Source organism: Gambusia affinis, linkage group LG14 (genome assembly GCF_019740435.1).
Source record: "Gambusia affinis linkage group LG14, SWU_Gaff_1.0, whole genome shotgun sequence".
NCBI lineage: Eukaryota > Metazoa > Chordata > Actinopteri > Cyprinodontiformes > Poeciliidae > Gambusia > Gambusia affinis.
The window spans coordinates 4496446-4513983 of record NC_057881.1 but is presented as its reverse complement, the minus strand read 5'-3'; the positions used below and the strand labels follow the sequence as shown (position 1 = coordinate 4513983).

Here is a 17538-nt window from a genome sequence, read left to right as displayed (position 1 = left end):
TGCAGACTGTAGTGTAGCTGCTGTGTTAATCTAGTTTGAGCTGATGCATTGTGTTTTTTAGCCCTGTGAAATGAATCCCTGTGGATGTGATGCAGTCACTATCTTTATCGTGTGTGTGCGTGTGTGTGTGTGTGTGTATAGTGTGGTGGAGTCCCCAGCAGCTCACAGATGGCCTCGTTTGGCATCTTATTTATTGATATCTCAGTTCCAGGTGAGTGATGTCATATCTGCAGTGTCCACAATCACAGTTTGAGCTTTTCCTCAAGGACAGATGGTGCTTCAGTGTTTAAACTTTGCTGAGAAAAAATATTTGCTTAGCAGATTCATTCATTCATCTCAGATTTAATGCATCTGAGATGTTGCCAGGTTTGGTGAGGAGTAGTGTTGCATGTCTTTGTGAAAGTTACTCTGCAGCGGTAGGTAGATGTGCAAAGTCAGAGCAACAAACGTCTGAGGTATGAAAATTTGATGAATTGGAATAAAAAGTGAAGATTTGTGGTACCTTTAATGTGTTGCAAATATTTACAATTCTCTTGTTTTGCCTAAATTAGGAAGAACTGCAAACATAGATTGCTTTTAATTAAAGCCAAATTATTTACTTAATTCTTCTGCTTAATATTGATTTGAAAGATTTTACACTTCTTATTAAAGAATGTAAGAAATCTAATATTGTGTTAAGCTTCATTATTATTAGTTTTTAAAAATCCCAGAACCAGTCACTGATCAAATGGAACAACTTGGAATAAATAATTAACTGAGTTCAAAACTCTACATCAATGAAGACATCAAGGTGAACTTTCATCCAACTCATATTTTATTAGTACATCTGGTAATGAAGTCGGGTTTTGCTGTGATCAAAACAGCCAAACTATAAGTGTGGAATTATTATTTTTTTTTTTAAATGTATAAAAATTTGTCACGTTTGCACAGAAAACTAAAAGTATCTGAAAAATGTGGATGATTGCTTTATTTTCAACAAGCGGACAAGTGCATTAACCTGATTTCAATACGTTTTTGTATAAGATGGATGGTAAGTGTCTAATTTTTGCATAGCATGAGAATTGTGACTAACTTATGTAATCGTCAGAGTTTAATGGTCAGATTTACCATTGATAACAAACTTGATGAAATGTAAATAAGATAATATTAGAGGGAAATAAACACAATTTTTAAGGAGTGTATATGTAAATCTTAATCAAAATCAAATAGGCATTTATTTGAAAACATGCAGCTGAGGTGATTCATTTTTGCTTTTATCAGGCAGCAGCATCTAAAGGCAGCAAAATAACTTCAAAAGATGCAGGGGAAAAACTAACAGTTGCAGAGTGTCACGCTTAAATAACCAGACCTCAGAAGAAATATTAGATTACAAGGATAAATGATGTCACAGGCTTGAACTGAGCTGGAGTCAGGAGGCTGGCGTTCATGTAAAACCAAACTGACTGTTCCTCTGTTCCAAATCCAAATTCCTCATCCTGTCAGCCAAGTTACAACCGTCTCGTATATCCTCTGCTGTGAGAGTTCTGCACTGCTGAGGTCAAATGTTCAGAAATATGGGCCCTGACACGCTGCTGCTTATAATACTAATGACTCATTTTGTATGACATTGTTGTTACATGACTGCCTGCAGACAGGGGAGTTATTAAATGAGAAAAGCCACTTTTAAATGTTCAAACTTGTCAGATCTTTATTTAATAACCCTTTCTTTTCAGCAGCATTGAAGGAATTATAAAAGACACAGGGAGAAGAATATAATGATACAGGGTCATGCAGGTAAAGTTAACTTTGAAAGAGTGTTTTTCAAAATACAAAAACCGGTTTTACAATGAGTTTTTAGTTGTAATTGTGATCTAAATTATCCTCATTTTACAGTTGGTGTGGAGGAAATCCCCATGCAGGGCCAGTTAGAATTTTCCTTCAAGTCTTTCTCATTTATGTTGCTGTAACTTTGTTGTAAGTCTATAACCAAACATTTTATGAAAAAAGGAAGTTTAGTTTTCAAAAGTAATGTATTTGAGTAAGCTATGGTCAGTGATGAGAATAATCACTTGGTAATGCACAATATGTTGGCGCCTTTAAATTGGGACTAAAAACCTTACTTTCTGCTGCATATGAATCAAATATTATTTCTCAAATTCATCTTTAAAGATTAGATTTGATTAATTTTTTATGTGCTTCCATTTTTCGCCTTTCTTTGAATGAATTGTGTGGATTTAACATGATTTTCTTTGCTCATGTTTTTTTCCTAAAAAACCATGATGTAAAAAATGTTATCTTTAAACACACCAGATAAATATTTGTTAAATCATGTAGTTGAAAAGCAGGCCCTCTCAGGTGATTCTTGTCTTGTTGGCTTTAATGTGAGTAAAGCCCCGAAGTGACGGCCAGCAGCAGGAGAAGCAGTGTGCGGCCTTTCATTATCATGTAGCATTGCCACGGCAACAGCAGCAGCTGCCTGCTTTGACGTAATGAATGTGATGGTCTGAAAGAAACAGACACAAAAGCCTGAGCTCAGATAACCATGCTGTGGATCCTGTAAATTGGGATATTTAACAGCTGGAACAAGTATGTGTGTGTGTGTGTGTGTGCGTGTGTGTGTGCGTGTGTGCATAAACAAATATATTACAGACTCACAACTAGCACACTATGTGTTGCAGGTTAATGTGCTAATGCACAGCTGAGGAAAAGATGAATGAAAAAAATAATGAAAATCTGCCTTGGTGTGATGAAGAGAATCATGTTGGGCTTGAACTTGGTGACTCTGCTTTATGTACTGGTTGTTTTTAAGTGCTCCCACATGAAATGGACTAACATAATGAAGATGATGCCTCAAGAAAAAAAGACTTCACTCATGTTTCTAGATATTTTTTGGTGAAGTTTTGGACATTTTTGGCACCACTATTTCAGATAAAGTTTTTCGGCCAGTGCCATAGTCTCGCACTGAAATACATAGGAAAATCAGTTAATTAATGCTGTTGGGACGTTGCACCCAGATCTCTACTTAAAAATGTCCTGAAATTAAGAGTTCAATCATTTTCCCTGGGCTTTAGGAAAAGAAACTGCCCATAGCTTTAAAATCTTCCCCTGTATACAATGGATATTAGGTGTTTTTCATCAGATCCACTCTGTGACTCTGGTTATAGTCTTGAGCAAACATTGCTTGTTTATATTTGTTATCGTGAGATAAAGTTGATTTGTTTCCTCCTACAGTGCCTCATAACAACAGGTTGGTGGGTAGTTAGCATCCAATATTTGTTATAGAGATTTAGTGACCCAGTGATGCCACTCTGCACTGCAGAGGTTTGTTGCCCCTTTTGGGAAAATAAATTTGGATTCTCATTCCTCCTCATTTCTTTCTATTGTAGTTGGTAATAACTTCATAATTATGATTCTGATTGGGATATTTTGGAGAAAACCCACTTCTTGTGGGGTTTTCTGAATTTAGTTTATTTATTTTTTTGAATTCCAACATAGATCAGCCTTACTGAAATTGCATGTTTTCTTGAAATCATGGTTATTCATATATCATGTTTTTCCATTGCACTAGTATGGACAAACATTAAGCATATTTAATCCTGCCCACCAGTGAGATTCCAACTGTCTGTGGAAATGTTCCCTCAGTAACTTTAAAATAGCATATCTACTCCTTCTGTACTGCTCAGTGGAACCAAGGCGCTCTTTTCCTCTGAATTAATCTTACATCTGATAAATCTCTAGAACACAAAATCATCAAAATATTTTTTAAAGGGTATTTGCTCAGTAATGGACCAGCAAGCCGTCCCAGGTCTTGATACGTCTTTAATAAATGAGAACAAAAATCTAAATGTGTGAAAGGGAATTGTTCATCATATCCAAACAGTAGTTTAACAGCAGTGCAGGGATATTCCTGCTGTAAGGTTGAGAGTCAGTCGCAGGGTGTGTTTGAATTATTAATCAGGGTCACCCAGCAGGTGAGTCTGAGCCTGTGTTGTTTTCATCTCTGCTGCAAACTCCCTCTAATTAGCAGAGAAGCCCCGCCCTGTGAAAGAGGACTTATTGTCTCCCCTGCACGCCTCAACTTGGTTTTCACATCCGTTAGTCTCTACAAATAAAAGAGCAAGTTTCTCTACCGATGGTGGTTTCTACAATTATTGGAGATTCGTCCATTGCATGGATTTGAGCTGAAAATTGATTCTGCCGATGCGTTTGTTGTGGTGGAGGCGACTGACAGAGCTGTACGTAAATGTTGAACGCCTGTTAAATAATTCACACCTACACTGTCACACTGCAGAGATAAACTCTTGCTTTCATTTTCAGACAACCTTGCTTCATCACCCCTAAGTGATTACATACATGTGCACACACCCCTCAAATGCCAGACATAAATTTCCTCCACTATTTCATATTAAAATGCTAAATCAAATACCTGCAGTGCAAATGGAGCAACTTACTGCTCTGCCTCGTTTTAATTTACAGTCCACGCATCATGTAGGTGCTTGTTTCAAAGGTTCAGAATTTCTTTGAAGCCATCAGCCATTGTTCTTTTCAATGTTTCACCTGTACTAAGCCACCTGCTTCTAACCTCCCCCTTTATGTCATGTAGAGGTGCAAAGCCCTCAAGCAACCTGAGCGCTGGGGAATGTGTGGCTGGAGGACACGCCGACAGTCGGTGTGAGTTCGGGTGCTGATGGGGTTTTTACATGCTGATAGAAAATAACAGAGGTGCTGAGCGCATCTGTGTGTCTCCCATCTCTGGGGAGGTTTGGGAGGATCAAAGAGTGTCTGGCTTAGCAGATAACAGCCAATCACAGGAGAAAGAGATCTGCCTGAACATGCTTAGGTTAGTGGAAATGCACAGTTATCCATGCACTCAAAACACAGAATACTCAAATAACGCACGGATTCATTAACTCAAAATTATTAGACTGCATTCATATAACCAATCATATGTTGGCTATAAGTACTAAGATGTCTCTGTATCTGTTCAGCCTGGGAAACCAAATTTATTTAATTGAAAATTTTTACTATCCCATCTTGTGCAATTTTCACCTACTGATTCTGTTTTCAGCTAATATAGAAACATTGGTAAATAGCATTTAAAATAATTATTTTCCAGCCTTCCTGGTAAAAGTGGTCTCAGTGATGTACTATCACATTCAATAAATTCAAATATGTGTTCCAATTTGTTGATCAATGTTCGAGTTATCATACAATTTTTTTTTTAAAAAGTTGGCATCTTTGTATTAGTTTGCACGCAAAAAGCATTTTCTTCTGCCTGTTAATCTGTGCTGCTTGGCAGCTAAACAAGCTGTCTTAATACTCTTCCTAAATCCTGAAGCACAATCTGTTATTTTACATACAATGAGCACTTCCAGGCATTAGTTGTCACCATTTTTAATGCAGCATCTGTCTGCACTTCCAGGCATCGAGTCAGTGAAACTTTGTACTGAGGCTTCTGCAGCAACCTGAGCTACGTTGGCGTCTTCTGAGGCGAGATGGAAATCTGCGCTGACACAAGCTTTCAGCATTCAGACACAGCTCTCCTGCTCAAACTCACTGAGAGGGCATCAGGTGTGCTCTGCCAGCACGCCAGCTCTTTCAGACTACAGATTAGCCCTGAAATAAGAGCTCTAGTTTCGCACTGGAGGATTGGCAGCAGCCTGGGTCAAGCAAATAAAACTCTCGTTTCACTTTGTTTTTGCCTCAGTTCAAAGAGAGTGTGCGCATCAGCTGAAATCTGTCCAGCAATGGCATTGGGAGTTGTTTTAAAATTATGGTATTAAAGGATGTGTGATGTCAGCAGGATCTTGTTTCAGCATGTTTCCACCTGCCTGTGTGTGGTCAGCATTACAAGCTTAGTGTGTGAGGGAGTAAAGAGATTGTGTTTTTGTGTGAAAGGGCTGATGGCTGTGATGGTTTGAGTCTCTCAGTGTCCTCCTCCTGAGCTGCTAAGTCGCTCAGCGTGTTTTCTCAGCTGCCAGGAGGACAAAATAACTGAACTGATTATCCCGTCTTTGAACATCTCCTGAAATATTCACCCAAAGTCCAATAAAAACTTATAAATCTGCTTCTGTGTTTGCAAAAGCTCATAAGCACATAAACGAATTAAGAGGTTACGTTATGCAAAAGGTCAGCACAATTTAATGCAAGACATTTCCTCATATTAGAAGGTCTTTGTTAAAATTCATCCCCAGATATTAAATAAAACTTTTAAATAACAGTTTTCTCTGACTCTCAAGATATTTGCAGACAAAGGTCCTCTGTCAAAAATGTAATGGAGAGATCAGCTCTAGTTTGACTTTTAAATACTGTATAGCAAGGCTGCAACTAATGAGTATTTTAGCAGTCCATTATTCTAAAGATCCCAACGATTAAGCGATTATTCTGATGATTAGTTGATTAATCAGACAACGAAATTGGTAGATTTTTAATTTAACCACTTAACCCTTTTTTATACAATATCATAAATGCATCAATAGATGCAAATGAACATTCAGTTTCTATTTTAGATAAACATTTTATTGCATAAAATCTTTCACTGAACATTTGATCACCTGCAGCTAAAAAATACTTTCAATATGTGGAAATTTTAGGCCTTTCTGTTTGACTTTAACATCAATACAGTATGACCGATTTGTGGACTATTTTTTTGGATCAATGGATTAATACTTGGAAAGTAAAAGGTGTTCAATAGGAGATATTTTTCAGTAGAATTTGATTCAGGTGAAGCTGAAACTGTCATTTGAGAACTTCAGGGTAGAACATTTTATTTTCAGACAAGGGACTTTTATTTTAAATAAAATAATCATATATTTTCAGACCATTTTGGCTTAAATACATCTTTGAATTGTTCTTTCAGAAAATTCCCTTTTTTAAGACTGAATACTCCAGTTAACAGTTAAATGAATACTAAATTTGTTGACAATTATTTTAATAATTGGCTCATCCTGTTAAGTACGATTAATCATTTCAGTCCTACTCAGTTACTGTAGTACCAACAAATTGCTAATCAACCATTAAGGTTTGTGTGGGTTTTAAAGAATTATACATCTTTGTCCATTATTATTTTTGAAACAATCTCTTTCATATTGAGTCGGTTATGGTGTAGTACATGTTTGTATGTATTAACTTAAAATCAAGATTCATATTATTTTATATTAACTACAATACCTTCAAAGAAAATCCCACATCTGTGTGTTTTCTTTTAGTATTGGGAGACTTTTCATCTCCATTTAGCATTTCTGCAGCATCCTGTGGAGCTGAGGTCGAAGCAGCCGACATGGCAGAGCAGCAGCTGGCCTACTGCAAATGACTGACAGTCATTGCTGCCCATGACATCTCTGTACTACCCTCAGGATACCAAATATACCAGCAGATATGTGGGTGAAAGGTGAAACATTTCTTTAGAGATCAGAAAGGCTTTAAAAACAAGAAATACTGGAATATTTCTGGTTTCATCATCAGAGCAGTGCTGGTATGTGGGGGTAAAATCCCAGCTGCAATAAACTGACACAACACTCCAGCTTTAGTATGCTATCAGAGAGGGGAGTTGTTCACTAGAGCAACATTCAAAGAATCCCAAGACCCTACTGTAACCCCCCACACACACACTGACACACACATATTCCTGCAGAAGGCATGTTAGGATCGTAACCTTCACTGACCGGCTTCCTTGACCTGCTCTCCCGCCCTGGTCTGGCGTGTGGTATTCCAGGACTCTGCGACCCCCTGTTGGCCTTGGACGTATCACAAGGAATTATATTTCTAGGAGGATGTTAACTAATATAATTAATAAAAGGAGCAACCCTTTGAATTTTGGCACAAATGTAAAATTATGCCCTTGACCTCCTCATACGTAGCATTGTCTGTCCATCACGGCTAGATATGATCTTTGTGACATGCTGCTAATCGGCTGGAAGTTGGTATTTGGTGCCTCTGCAATAAAAAAAGATTGACGACTGTGACAAAGTGACACTTGGGCTGCTTGGTGATATGCGAAGCATGCGTTACTGAATCCGTAAAGTGACCTTGGCTATATGGAGAGACAGAGATGCTGACTGATGCAACCAGCAGGCAACACTAAGCGCTAGTTGGAGTTACTTCTGTCACCTGATCGGTTTCTTGTGGCGGCTGTTCAGCCATCTCTAAAGCTGGAGTTTAGGCTTGTTTTGTCCCATTTTTGTGGAGATTTTTCTGTCTGACATCACTGCTAATAACATGCTTAGACTAATTTTGATTTAAATGAGGGGTGGCAATATGGTCTTGATGTTTTATCACAATATTTTGTTGTTCCGTTGTGATAAGTGACAATAACAATTATTTACTACTTTTTAAGGTATCTGTATGGATGTGAATGCACATAAAGAAGTGTGATTTGTGTCACTAAGCTGCACATTTAAATTGCATTTAATCATATTTTCAAATTAATTGATATTTTTTGATACAGTCATTAAACAGTGGAGAAAATAGTAAAACTAACAATTCCAACAATACAAACAGTTTGGGGGATTAAATATCAATAATTGAAATTTATTATGACATGATAAATCAGAATTCTTTTTGTAATTTTTTTATCACGATAAATGATAAAAGATGTGATAAATGCTCACTCCTATTTTAAGGGGCTACTTTGCTATTGCATCACTGTTGTCCTTTGCTAAGTTGTTTTCACTTATCAACTTTAAAGTTAGACAATGATTGATGTTTTTGGTGTTTTGGGGTCTGTTTTTAATCTTTCATATCACTGTGTGATAGGTTTTTTGTTACCTTGTTCTCTATTTCTTATAACATTTCATTCCTACTTTTCCTCTCCTGTTTTTCTGTTCTGTTCATTTCCTCCATCATGCTCCATTTCCTAAAAATAGCTCTCCAGCCATAACTTCCCTATAGCAACTAGACAAGAAATATAGTGTGATAGCAGGGGCTGTTGATTTAGTGACTGTCCTGCTGGGCTGCAGCTTCAGCTGCTCCAGTTCCTCAGCCTGGTTCCACCAGCGTTCGTGCAGAGTTTCTCCCATGGGAATGTGATGGCTGAGTTCACATCCCAGTCGGGAAGGACAGGGACGGGTTTAAATTCCCGTCTTATATTCCAGGTCACCTACTGTACACAGCACCACCATGCTGGCATGCCACAGCATCCCATCTTCAGGGCCAGTCAGCAGAGCGACTGCTGTCTTTGAAAAAGCGGTCAGAAACATTGGGGCATGCTGAAACATTAAGGCTGCATCCTGGCTCACTTGGCCTGTTTCTGCTCCACAAGAAACTTCACAAAGTTCTGACCCTCCAGACTGGATGGTAGAAAATGCTATCTAAGATTTCTAACATCTTTGGAGATTTAGGTTTCAGAAAAGCACCTAGTTCCACCATAAAAGTGTTAGAAAATGTTCCACTGAAAATGTAAACTTAGTTTTATATGTTAATCAGTCATTAGCAGTGCCATTTAAGGTATTTAATTTTAACACTGGAAAACAACTACACTGGCTTGAAGGACTACATACATACATGCTGATTTAACAACCTCGCATACATGTGCTATTTGAGAAAAAAATGGGAGTCAAAAGGTATTATTGTGTGTATGAGTGATATTCATTTAATCTAGAATACATAATATGTAGAAAACTACAATTCAAGAGATAACCATTTTCATGTTAAGTAAGAAAGTACATGTGATATTTTTGCTAAGCTGAGAAGACGATTTGGCTATCTACTATTACTTTATACTTATTTCATCAGTAGAATGACGAGGGATTTAATTTTATTTTTGCTATTGGTTCTTACTGGGGATTCATTCATACATTAAATGTATCAAAACTAAAATTGCACGTCTTTTTTTTTTTCAGTCTCCAGTCGACCACAGCATTGGCTGTTCGACAAAATATCTTTTAAAAAACGAAACTTACTAAAACCCCCAAAAATGACTTTGGGAATTTGTTCCAGACTGATTACAAATTATTCCAACCTTATAGCACTCACTGGAAAATCCACCTAATGGTGGTTTGTAATGTTTCCTTTTGAACGGTTGATTAAAGCTGACACAAACTAGCCGCTGCTTTATGGATGGAAATAAAAATTGAATATTTATGAGGAAAAATTAGCATCCATTCCACTTACTCTTCTCCAACAGACTGAAATGTTTTGTAATCTACTGAAGGCTTGCATCAGATCTTCTGTCTTCTTGCCTTAATCAAGTAATTACTCAGTAGTGTCCCACTTTTCCTACTTATTATGTGCTAATTTATGAGGGGAAAGAAAGCATTAGGCCATATTTAGTACAATAATAAGTCATTAAACCTTTACAACACAATTTGTTAAATTGAATTTTTGAACTTTAGTATAACTCACTTGGGGTCAGCTTTTTGTTTTCTGAATAATTGAGTTGCACCTAGTTTGCTCTCTTCTTCACAGCTTGTTTCTTTTCTAAACACTCATCTCTTTTGACATGTCACAACCTGAGTTTCTTTGGAAGATTCGAAAGCGACCCGGTTTGATCTCGCGTGCAGACGAGCTGCTGCAGAACCTCCTGTCCGACATTTCTGCAGATACAGCAAAGATGAGAGCAATCTATGCCTGCAGGTCAGAAAGAAACGCCGCTGTGTCCCACTGAATTGGGTCAGACGGGTGTTTTCTCAAAATGTAGACGCACTCGCTTGAGAGGTCCGGTGTTGGGTCAGGCAGTTTTAGTTGGCCACAAACTTATTTGCTGGAAGTTGGCACGAATTAGGTTTCCCTTAGCTTAGTGTTTGAAGAGTTGGAGTACAGTTTTTTTAGATTACAGTTTTGTGAAGAGCTGTAGAAGCAACTTTATGGCAAAAATGCAATACCATAGCACAGAAAAGACCATTTTATTTCTTCCACTTTAGATTATGCTGAATAAAAAAAACATGGAGCTGTGACTCTCAAATCTTGTAAGGTATGGAAGAACTCCTTCATATGGACTATGTTCTTTATGACTACTAAAGCTCCCCTTTAAAATTTAAGGCAAAGCTAAACAAGAAACCACTAGTTTCTCAGCATAAATGTGTCTCTTAACACCTAATACCATGGTGCTTTCTAAAAATATTGAAGAAGCAACAGCGGTTGTACAGACCTAATGATAGGTGGTTGAACGGCTGTGGTCTCAAAGACTGTGGGATCCACAGTAATACGAGGTGAAGAAATGTGGAGAATTCAGTTTGTGTGGAAACGTGCCCAAGCCAACACCGAGACCAAGAGAATAAATCCTGCTCATCTGTTAAAACATTTTACTTTCACTGCTACAGTCATTCATAACGCACCAATCCTTGGAGTTAACATCCCATGTCATACAGACCATACAAAACCAGCTCTTTCAACCTGAGATTCAGCTTGCAAGATCTTCTCCTGGGAGAATAACAACTCAAGTAAGAAATCTAAAAGGTAAAGTCTCACTGAAATTCAGTGACTTGGTAAAACTTACAACTGCCAAATTTTACTGACGGGAATTCAGCCTGAGAGGAGGAGACGATGTGAGCAGAAAGGAGGTAACACCTAGTCTGGAGGTGAGAAGAGAGCTGACAGGGGAAAAGATGAAGTGCAGCATTAAGCAAACCGAGGAAACGGCAGGATCTGGGATGAGGGGAAATGTTGGGAAAAGTGGCAGATGATGTGTGAAGAGGAATGAGGGGAGAGACTGTGTGAAGGAGGACAAGCAGGAACAGGAAAAAGGCTAAAACATGTTGGATTTGTAGCTAAAGTGGCTAGAAACGTGCATGGACAACTGATAGACCGTATGATGCACAAACCCTGGGGTTTGAAAACTCTCCCTCAGGCTGTAGTGCTGGGCATTCATGCTTTCAGTTTTTTCAGTAGGAGGCCCATTGAGAGAGCAACAAAATACAGCAAAAACCAAAGCTAAAATACTGAACTTTTTCTGGAAGACTCAAATCTTTTAATAGCATGTTATAGCATATCTACATTTGCCATCAAAGTCAATATAATGTACTCAGAATAAAAGCAAAATAGGTGGAGTGCAGATATAGCTATAGATATAGTTCAGCAGATATAGCTTGGAGATTTGTTTTAGCATTGCTTTGTAGTGGTCCAGTCAAAGGATTTCAATCTGGTTCAGGCCTGGACTTTTTTTAGCCATTCTGTTGTAGGTTTAGTTCTGTGCTTGGGGTCTATTGAAGACCTAGTCTCAGTAAGACTTCAGCTGGGTACATGGTCTCACATTTGAGTCCAGAATACAGGTGACGTTTTCATCACTCATTCCGTATTGTGGACTGAAATGAGCGATAGACCCCTTATCATCACCCGGCCACCACTATGCCTGGCTGTTGGGCTGAGGTAATGAGGGTAATATTCAATGTTTAGTTTTCTCCAAACCAGTCTTGTGTTTCATTCAGATCATCCTTCTAGAAACTTTCTATTAGTAACCCTTCATTCAAGCTAGTGAACCAACATTTAACATGCAAGATAAAGCCTGTTTGAGTTTGTTTTTTTATTTTTATTTTTTCTGTTAACATCAACTGCTTGGAAGATTTACAATCTGTCTTGAATCTTCCTCTGCTAAACAATGTCTGTAAAATTGTAGCCTTCAAATAATTTTTAAACATTTATTTAAGCTTTTTCCAAGTTGATTGGCTGCAATAGCTCCTTTGTTTGTAGAGATTGCTGCTGACTGGTTCGCAGCAAGGGTCTACTTTGGTTTTCCGGTGACTCTACAGACAGTGACCGCTTTGGGTCAAGTTTCTCTCATTGTAAAGGCTTCATTGTTTCAGGGTGTCAGCTGTTATATTTGGTTTCAGTTTAATGGAAGTTGATAAATCTTAACTGACATTGAGTCTGATTTAGCTAATCAAATGTCAGGTGAACATTTTACACTTTATACCAACAAGGTTTTTAGAACCGCATCAATCAGGTCCATCGAGACTATAAAAATCTCAGTTGTTGGTGATCCACGCTGACAGCATTACAGTGGTACTATATTTTAACAGTCTGCTCGGTGACAGGCAGTAATAAGACAGGCAGAGGTCCTGAAGAGAAAATGAGAGTCAGAGTGGGTGTGACAGAGAAGTGTTAGAGGGAGGAAGAGGAAGATGTGAGGAAAGAAGGGAAGAGCAGAGGAAAGAGAAAAGGAGTCACTGGTGCATTGCAGTGTTCATCACCACGCCCTACACAACACGGGTTTGTTCACAACTGAGCAACTTTAAGCATGTGTCTTGGTAAGACTCAGGCTGCATATCTGCTTCTGATTAAATGAAATCTGGCTAATTGTCATTTAAGATAAACAGCCAAGTTTAGATAACAAGGAGATGAGCACGTAAAATCCTTCTCAAGTGTGTAGCAATGCAAGCATCTTGTTGGTAAATGTTAAGTGTTTTTGTTGGATCTCTAGTCTGTCAAGCAGAGATGGAGAGACCCTTTCCCTAGGAGGGAGAGTCCTGTCAGGGGGAGAGAGAGGACGGCCATCTGGGCCCTTTCAGGTGCCTGTGGAGCTTCTGCTGCACTGAGAATCAGTTTAGACTCCATCTATCGCCACCCTGCTGGAGTGTCCTTCAACAAAACCTTTACACCTCGTTGGATGTTTTAATTCACCTTTTTATTATTAATAGTTTTAACAATCCATATCGTCTTTTAAAACTCAAGGTGACGAGAGCTGATTTTAAAAAAAAAACACAAAACAACAACTGAGGATTTTTGTTACAAAGATCTGAAGGCATCAGGAGAAATAACCAAATAACTTGACATAAAGTCTATATTATCTCTAAGTGAGAGCCACACAAGCTGCAGGGATTATAATTCAGAAAACAGGAGAAATGAGCAAAGTGTTCTGTAGCAGATGGCCTGGCCCAGACATTGAGTCCTGCTCTCAGATTCCTGGGCTCGGTGTGGGACTACATGGAGGGAGAGACTGCAGTGAGATAAACTTAATCCGCAGAACTGTGGTTGTTTTTTCAGAGATCTGCGGAACAAGTAACCTGCCAAGCACGTTAATACCAAAAAACAGACAAAATTTATGCACCTTGCGTGAAAACTTGAAACTTGTCTTCAAACTTGTTTGAAGTTTTCTATCTAAGCTGCCTCAAATCCAGAGGTTTAACATGGAATGATGTTGCATATTGTTACATGACTCTGTATGGAGCAGCTTTAGCAGTGTTTAACATATTAAGAATTGCAGACCTGTGGATAGTTTTACACTATGCAGTGTGCACAAATTTCTGAATGGCCATGCAATACAACTTGGGTTTATCAGTAACGATTCTTTATCATGAATGTTTCAAGTTGTGGTTTCCATCTGTCTGTAGCATTATAAAATCATCTCCATAAACTGGAATTAATGGGAATCCTGCACTATGTTGCATAATATGGGATTTATTAATGTATTCACTTTCTTATTGCTTAATTTTCTGACAAATGCAAAAGGAATGTAACCCCAAAACAGTATAAAGGTATACTGGCCAGTTTATATACAGGTCTACATCAACTAAATTATCTTATTACATCAACTTGCATTGGGAAGTAAAATCTTCTACTCTATAGATCCATTGCAAGCAGATTGATATTTTTCAAATATTTACTTTTTTTTTATTTTTATAAGGGGTCACAGCTAATGAAAACCTAAATTCAGTTCCTCAGAAAATTAAAACATCACATGAGATAAGTAACTAATTCAGGCTATTGAACAGTTTTTTTTCATTGATTCTTTGGCATTAATTGTAGCAGCAAGAAGCCTGTCTGTATTGTTGGGTTTCATGTCTCTCTTTTTGGAGATACTCCTGGCCTGTCAGGCCCAGAGACGGTCATTAAAGTATGCATTGGTGCTATTGGCAGTGTGGGCAGGTGCCAAGTTCTTCCAGAAAGTTAATAAACATCTCCATAAAGCTTGTCAACAGAGGGAACCGTGAAGTGCTCTGACTTTAGACTCTACAAAACACAGTGGACTAAAACCATCTGATGACATATAGACCCCTAAAATCATCACCAGCTGTGGAAGTGTTGCAATGTACATTAAGCAACTTCTGTGCCTCTGCACTCTTTATTCAGACTCTAGGATATGGATTTCCAAATTAAACATTAATTTGAAATGGGTCAACTGAACTAAATATCCAGCTCTTTTCTTCCTCTTAGATGGATTGGTTTACCTCCAAGAACATGACAATTGCAGCTGAGCCACCACACAGATGTGCCCACCATACAGGCTGCAGTCTACACCTTAACACTCAAGTTAACCAAAATTTATTTCATACAGTACCTCTAAACCTAAAAAAGAGTGTCCAGTGCAATAGGACCTGGTTTGGGCCCCTATGGTGCCATTGCTCTGCAGAAGGTTAGTAAATATAGTAGAAACAGCGCTATTTCTACCATATTTGTAAACAATATAATGTTTATAATGCTGTATAAACACTATATGCACACACATGGCAGGAAGATCACTCCCATGGAGGGTAAGCTGTAGCTCATTGCTAAAGAAGCTGGCTGGCAACAACCTGTGGTCCCCTGCATGTCAGTAGAAAGTTGCGTGGAAGAAAGAAATAATTTAACACCTGCACAAGCATTAGGTGTAACTGCAGCATTGTGAGTTGCTTTTGAAGCAAAGGCTATGATGGTTACCCATGTGGGGCATAAATGCAGTTACACCCACATAAATGAGATCATTTGTGTGCATGTACTTTTGGAATCGATACAATATTTGCGTGAAAACATAGCACAGCACAACAATGGTTGTATATTTTATGATCATGTTGCTATGCAACACAATATCTTTTTGTCTGTATAGTTTTATTTGAAGACAGTTGATCAGTTGTTGCAGGTTTTTAAAGCTGATAGACTGTGTTTGTTTTTGTTTTCAGGAGGGACCAGGGATATCGGTTCAGCGCTCACCAGGATGTGCATGAGGCATCGCAGCATTGAGGCCAAGCTCCGTCAGTTTTCCATGTGAGTAGATAAGAGTGTGTGACAAATGGGTACCATCTTCTTCATAGTCTTCCTAATAAAAAGTGAAAAAAAAATGTTTACTTTGTATAATGGTAACTCATCTTACACCTAGTCTTTCTCCTGCTTTTCCTAAATAAATTTCTCCTCAAAAGTGTGTGATGGCTGGGTCCTGTGAGTCTGTTATTTCCCACAGTTCAGAATGAGAGGGTCAGTCAGGTTGAAATGGCCAAAACATTTCCATACCATGTGGGCTGTCCTTCAGCTTCTCTGCTGATCCTGAGGTTTTCAAAAGATGAAATTATAGATTTTACCAGGACAAAAGAAACCAAAAGCATTGTCCAAGTAAGGTTAAAAGCCAAAGAGAGTGAAGATATTTTAGAAAATAATCACTTCTATGACTGAGAAGGTACTTTTAGAAACAAGTTAAATTGGACTCCATCAAAGAGAGTTTAGCAGGAGCTGCAATTATTTCTTTAACACAACAATTTAAAATACTTGTTGTATAGTCAATAGATGTAGATGTTCTGATCCTCCTTGGTAGCCATTTAAATTTGCACTCAAGTCTTCCATAAAACTGATCTTCCAATTGACCAACTCTAAACCTTTAACTCTTTTCCATGGAACAAATGTAAAATAAATCTTGTTCCAGTGTTGTTCTGGAACGCTGTCAGCTTTAACAGTGTGTTTGTGTTTCCAGGGTGTTTCTGGACTGCCTGATTAACCCTCTCCAGGAGCAGATGGAGGAGTGGAAGAGGGTGGCCAATACTCTGGACAAAGACCATGCCAAAGGTTTTCAAAAGCACACTCTTGGTTATGTTCCTCTGAATTAGTATGTATGAGACACTAAGAATCAAACACTGGGTATGTTTTTCTATTTTTTTCTTTGTGTAATTGTCACTTGACAGAGTATAAAAAAGCCCGTCAGGAGATCAAAAAGAGATCATCAGACACTTTGAAGCTGCAGAAGAAAGCAAAGAAAGGTTTGTTTTCTTTTCTCTGTTAGCTATTTAAGCTTAGAAGTGAAAGTTTCATTGGACTTTATTTATATGTTAAACAAATTTCCTTATGCAACAAAACTATCTGACATAATCATTTCAGATAATATCGATTTCTTTCTTTTTTTTTTCTTTTCTTTTTTTTTTTTTAGTATGGTGCAGACTTAACATTTAACAGATTAGTTATACTATCTACTTGGTTAGCCAGCCTGCATTCTGCTGGTTTAAAGATAAGAAACTAATTGTTTCCAAGCTATAGTTCTATTCCATCCAGTTTATCTATATAGCACCAATTATACAGGAGGATACAGAGTACTATACTCTATACTCTATCTAGGTGGGTGTAGCTCTACTTTCTCTGGTACTTTCTCTGAAATTTCATGAAAGGAAATTGAAAAAAACAAAAAAAAGTTTTGATTTTTGAAATCTTTTCCATTTACCACCATGGTATCCCTTGAAACTGACCCATAACGTCTGGCAGTATTTTATTTAGTGAAATGATTAGGAAAATATCAGTTGTTAAACTGTTAAAGTCTGACATTATGTAACAATGTAACATTGTTTGTTCTCTTCATTCCCTCGTTTTCCCCCGTCCAACATGATCAACTTTATACAGCTGATTTTTTTGGTAAGTTAATAGTTTGTAATCTTTCTTTTTTTATCTTGTTAA

The 17538-nt window shown here is 37.9% G+C and overlaps 1 protein-coding gene across 6 annotated transcripts in view; it reads left to right on the top strand.

Moving 5' to 3' along the window:
- Nucleotides 1-17538, top strand: part of LOC122844126 (protein MTSS 1-like) — a 52123-nt gene that overhangs the window by 19270 nt on the left and 15315 nt on the right. For all 6 annotated transcript variants that reach the window (XM_044139314.1, XM_044139312.1, XM_044139315.1 and 3 more), the window contains exons 4-7: nt 15789-15873; nt 16571-16662; nt 16779-16853; nt 17485-17496. In XM_044139314.1, the coding sequence (XP_043995249.1) occupies nt 15789-15873; nt 16571-16662; nt 16779-16853; nt 17485-17496 (264 nt within the window). The remainder of the gene's footprint in view (nt 1-15788; nt 15874-16570; nt 16663-16778; nt 16854-17484; nt 17497-17538) is intronic.